Source organism: Clupea harengus, chromosome 4 (genome assembly GCF_900700415.2).
Source record: "Clupea harengus chromosome 4, Ch_v2.0.2, whole genome shotgun sequence".
Classification (NCBI taxonomy): domain Eukaryota; kingdom Metazoa; phylum Chordata; class Actinopteri; order Clupeiformes; family Clupeidae; genus Clupea; species Clupea harengus.
Genome location: NC_045155.1, coordinates 11,189,731 through 11,194,730, shown reverse-complemented (window position 1 = coordinate 11,194,730; position 5,000 = coordinate 11,189,731). Strand labels below are relative to the sequence as shown.

General features: G+C 48.5%; 1 protein-coding gene across 15 annotated transcripts in view; it reads right to left on the bottom strand.

Annotated features, from left to right (window-relative positions):
- LOC105898963 (membrane-associated guanylate kinase, WW and PDZ domain-containing protein 1-like) overlaps positions 1-5,000 on the bottom strand; it is a 107,971-nt gene that overhangs the window by 18,076 nt on the left and 84,895 nt on the right. For all 15 annotated transcript variants that reach the window (XM_031566205.2, XM_031566207.2, XM_031566208.2 and 12 more), the window contains 4 exons: positions 4,829-5,000; positions 1,344-1,435; positions 567-756; positions 1-76 (listed from right to left, as the gene is read on the bottom strand). The exon at positions 1-76 is cut by the window's left edge and continues 227 nt beyond it; the exon at positions 4,829-5,000 is cut by the window's right edge. In XM_031566205.2, the coding sequence (XP_031422065.1) occupies positions 1-76; positions 567-756; positions 1,344-1,435; positions 4,829-5,000 (530 nt within the window). The remainder of the gene's footprint in view (positions 77-566; positions 757-1,343; positions 1,436-4,828) is intronic.

The following is a 5,000-nucleotide window of genomic DNA, read 5'->3' as shown; positions in this document are numbered from 1 at the left end:
GTCAGAGACGGCGCCTGGGTGCTGCTGTGGTGGGAGGAGGCCGGGGATGGAGGCACGTCACCCTCGCCCTTACACACTGGACCGAGAGGAGAAAGAGATAGAGAGAGGAGAGAGAGAGAGAGAGAGAGTTAGTGTGCATGTCTGTGTCACTGTGTGGAAGTTTGAAGGATGGAGGTAAGTCACCCTCGCCCTTATATACTGAAGGGAGGTTAGTCTCTGTGTGTGTGTGTGTGTGTGTGTGTGTGTGTGTGTGTGTGTGTGTGTGTGCGTGCGCGCGTGTGTGTGTGTGTGTGTGTTTGTGTGTGTGACTCTGTGTGTTGGTGTGGAAGTTGGGAGGACAGACTGGTGTTGCCCTTGCCTTACATACTAAGGAGAGAGGAGAGAGAGAAGGGGGATGGTGGTGTGCATGTATGTGTAGTCTGGTGTATGTGTGTGTGTGTGTGTGTGTGTGTGTGTGTGTGTCTGTGTGTGGACATGTGCGTGCGGGAGGATGTTGCTTTTGCTCATACACACTGAAGAAAGGAAAGAAGGAGTGTGTATGTGTGTCTGTGTGTGTGTGTGTTTACCGAATCCTGCCTTGCGCCGCACAGTCAGGTTGACGTGTCCCTGTTTTGCGGCCTGCTGCATGAGCTGCACCACCAGCTGATGGGACTTCCCCACCACCGCCGTCCCGTCCACACAGATCAGCTCGTCCCCAGAGCGCAGACGCCCGTCCTCGTCGGCTGCCCCGTACTTCACTATGTGCCCAATGTAGATCTGACATGCACATACACACACACATGGCACAGACACACACACACACACACACCCACGCGACACACACACACACACACATGCACAACATGAGTGTATGCATACAGAGACATAAACACACACCCACGCGAACACATAAACACACAGATTCGTGCAAGCTCCATTAACAGTCCCGCTGATTTCAGTCTGCCATTAACACACATAATCACACAGACTGCCACCATCTGCCAGGACATGCTTTGCATATGCTCATTTGAGTCTGTACTAGTGTTAAGTAGACCTTTAACTACATCCTTGCAAACAAACACTGTATGATATTTACATGATATGCAGGTGCTGTGTTATTGAGATGCTTTAATGTATATATAATAAACACATGAACATAGTCGGATAATGGAATACTTATAGACTAAGCATTACAAATCAATAATTTTTGTTTCCATGAGTGATTATGCATGCCTATGTGTCTCTAAGTATGTATGTATGTATGTATGTATGTATGTATGTATGTATGTATGTATGTATGTATGTATGTATGTATGTATGTATGTCGAACTGTGTGTGTGTGTGTAGAACTGTGTGAGACTCACCGGCTCTCCCGGTTCATTTCCACCCAGTATTCTGAAGCCAAAGCCTGTATCCTTCCTCCACAAGAAGATGTCCTGCTCCTGAGAGTCTGGCACTAAAATACACAGAGAGAGAGAGAGAGAGAGAGAGAGAGAAGAGGGAGATATTTAATGACCAGGAACCATTTGGGCTTTCCTTCCATATACTGGCATCCCATATGCACACCCTAATGAACCCACACACACACACACATCCACTTACATAAAATCAGGAAGTCAGCATTAAATATGGTGTCTTGCTGTGTTCAGTGTTCACATGTGGGTAAGTTCAGCCTATTTTTAATTCAACCATGTCCCCTGAATATCACTAGTTCCAATGCTACTTTACGCCTTACACTTACACATACACACACACACACACACACACACACACACAAGAGAAAAGCCATTACTGCTAGGAGAGTGTTAGAGGACAAAAGTAATTTGGTAGCAATCTGTTAACCAATGCGGCCAGTCGGCACTCATGAGCCATTTCTCCTCCGTGACCCTCAGGGTTTGTGTGCCTGTGTGTGTTTGTGTGCGTGTGTGTTTGTGTTCCTGTGTGTGTTTGTGTTCCTGTGTGTGTTTGTCTCTGTGTGTGTATTTGCTTGTGTGAGCATGTGTGTGGGGGGTGCTCACGTGTCTATGTGTGTGTGTATGTGTTTCAGTTGACCTTGCCACCCAAATTCTATTGTTTGCCACGTTGTCTGAGCTTTTGTGTTTGTAGATGTATGGGTATGTATATATGTGAGAGTGCCTGTGTTTGTCTCTCTCGCTCGCTTTCTCTGTGTGCGTGTGTGTGTGTGTGTGATGCATGTGTGTGTGTTTGGGTATTTGTGTATACGAATGCAACAGAGACAGTGAATGTGTGACCTGCTGGCAGCCAAGAGTTCATCAGCCAGGTGGAACTGAGTCACAGCCCATTAGCCCCTCCTTTGCCACCCACGCCTGTGCGTCTGGCCCAATCGCCTCTTTAAACCGGGTCTGAGTGGCGGGCCATCAGCCAATCGGTGAGAATCATCGAAGCGTGCAGTTTCCACCTGACCCTGGAAGACGCAGCCACTGCAGTATTCTCTGCACACCTCGTTTAACCAGTCCCAGGCATCAGCGAGGCCCAGCGTGGCTCGTTTACGAGTCCTAGCCATCCTGCGGACCCTATGTGGAGCGTTTAACAGTGTTGGCCATTGAAAGGAGCCAAGTGGGAGGGTTTAGCGGCCCTGGCCAGTGGAGAAGCACAGCGTGCATCACTTAACAGTCCTGTCCCAGGCCTGGCAGCCTCCACCGCCACTCAGGAGGCAACTGCTCAAGTGTTTAGCAGACAATCTGCCACCTCAAACACACATACACACACACACAAACACATACAAACACACTGCACGCACACACACACACACATATTTACTCTCACACACACACACACACACACACACACACACACACACACACACACACACACACACACACACACACACACACACACACACACACACACACACACACACACACACACACACAAATTCACTCTCACACACAAACAGGCACATTATGAAATATGTTTTGGCCTACTGATACACAAATTTGCCTTTTTAGCTCAACAAGGTTAATGTCATGGTGTCTGGCAAGGCACCTAGCCAATGTCCTGAAATGCTCTGCAGTGGTTTTTTGTGGAGTCCCAGAGGAACTTCTCCTATGGCTGGAGTTTACTGTGAGAGGGGAGAGGGAGCAGGGGAGGAGGAGGATGAGGAGGAGGAGGAGCAGAGTGATGATGAAGAGGAGAGGTTAAGTGGTGATGAAATCCCCCAGAAATGCCCCTCCTGAAGCCTTGTAATCCCATTATCACAAGTAACCCTCCAGCAAACGAGCTCACCTCAACTACACTGCAATCAACACACACACACACACACACACACGGAATGCACACACACAGTCATACATCCCAGCATCATCAAGAGAGCCCCCCCCCATACTCTTCCCCTCCCACTTCTCCCTCTCTGACAGTGCACTTCAAAATATACATCACGCCAGTGTTACACTGGGAAAACACGCAAAGCTCTCACATCTGACAGCACACACATGCACACGCACACACACACAAACATGCATGAGCGAACACACACATGCAGGCACGCGTGTTTCAGTGCACAGTTGGTTGGCCAGATTGACGAGATGCTCACAGTTCTCCCATGGCGACGCCGTTACACACAAGCGGAGTCCATGTCTGTCAAGACTTCTGTAAGAGTGCCATCTACAGCACGGGCAGCAACACTGAACACAGTAGACTGCAGCCATCTTCCTCAGCCCAAACACTATAGTCAAGCCAGCCCCTTAGCAGGAGGCACACCTCAGACTTACAAAAATACCGGACACAGCATTACGCAAATTACAGTATGTAAATAAATAAACAAGCAGCATTTTTATTTTTTTTCTGGGACACACAATCAAAGGCAACGTCATTGAAGGGGAAACTGGGACGAGCAGGAACTCTATTTTTGAAGCAAAATCTCCACAGAGGGCAAACTGAGGAAAAGACTACACGGATAGCCCAGTTTACGCTCCAATCTACAGCTAATACATCATCTATAAACAAACACCTGTCCACTAGCCACCACTCAGAAATACCTGACAACTGACCCTAACCTTAACCCCAAATCTAACCACATATTCTCACAAGACAAGACGCGCGGGTCCTTGACCCGAATGCCAAAGCTCGTAAAACCCAGTTCCTCGTTCTGAAAACTAAATGTGGAATGTGTGGCCAGAGCCAGCCTACTTCAAAGTGTCAGCGGACGCAGATGAGACCTTGTTCCGTGGCGTGTGCACCTGGGTTTATCTGTGTGTGTGTGTGGGGGGGGCATATTGTGGCTACATTGCATGTTAGCTTAGAAGTGACAATGTGACAAGCATCTGCGCCCATTTGTAGTGTGTGCTTGCAAAAGTGTCCACTGATGTTTTCACTCTCCTGGACTCCTACATGTCCACACACACACACACACACACACACACACACACACACACACACACACACACACACACATCCACATATGTATTCAGACACTCCAGGATGTCGTGTCACATGTGCATTCATGGAAAATGTCTGTCATAAACCTGTGTATGTGAAGATTTGTGAATGTAGGTCTGTGTAAGGATACTAAACTCATGCCATCTGTCACTCTAATGTAATTGAATACCGTGACAGTACTGTTACATTTATATGTGTGTGTGCATAACTCTGCACATCTATTTGTGAAGCACAAGTGTGTGTTCGTGTGTGGGTTGCTTTCTGTGTACATGCATGTGTATCTTTGTGTGTGTGTGTGTTTTTTGTGTATGTGTTGTGTGTGTGTGTGTGTGTGTGTGTGTGTGTGTGTGTGTATGTGTTTGTGGGTTTTTGTGTGTATGTGTGTGTATGTGTGTGTGTTTATGTGTGTGCGTGTGTGTGTGTGTGTCTGTACGCATTTCATGTTACTTACTGCGGCTCTCGTACATGCTTCTGGATTGGGCCCAGATCTTGAAGGGGTCGGGCTTCTTCTGCAGCGTGCCGTCAGGCGGTGGGTCGTGGGGCGGCAGGCTGGGCAAGGGCTGGGTGGGGGCCGGGGGCACAGCGGGCGACGAGGCCACAGCGTCGGGGGGCAGCACGGGCAC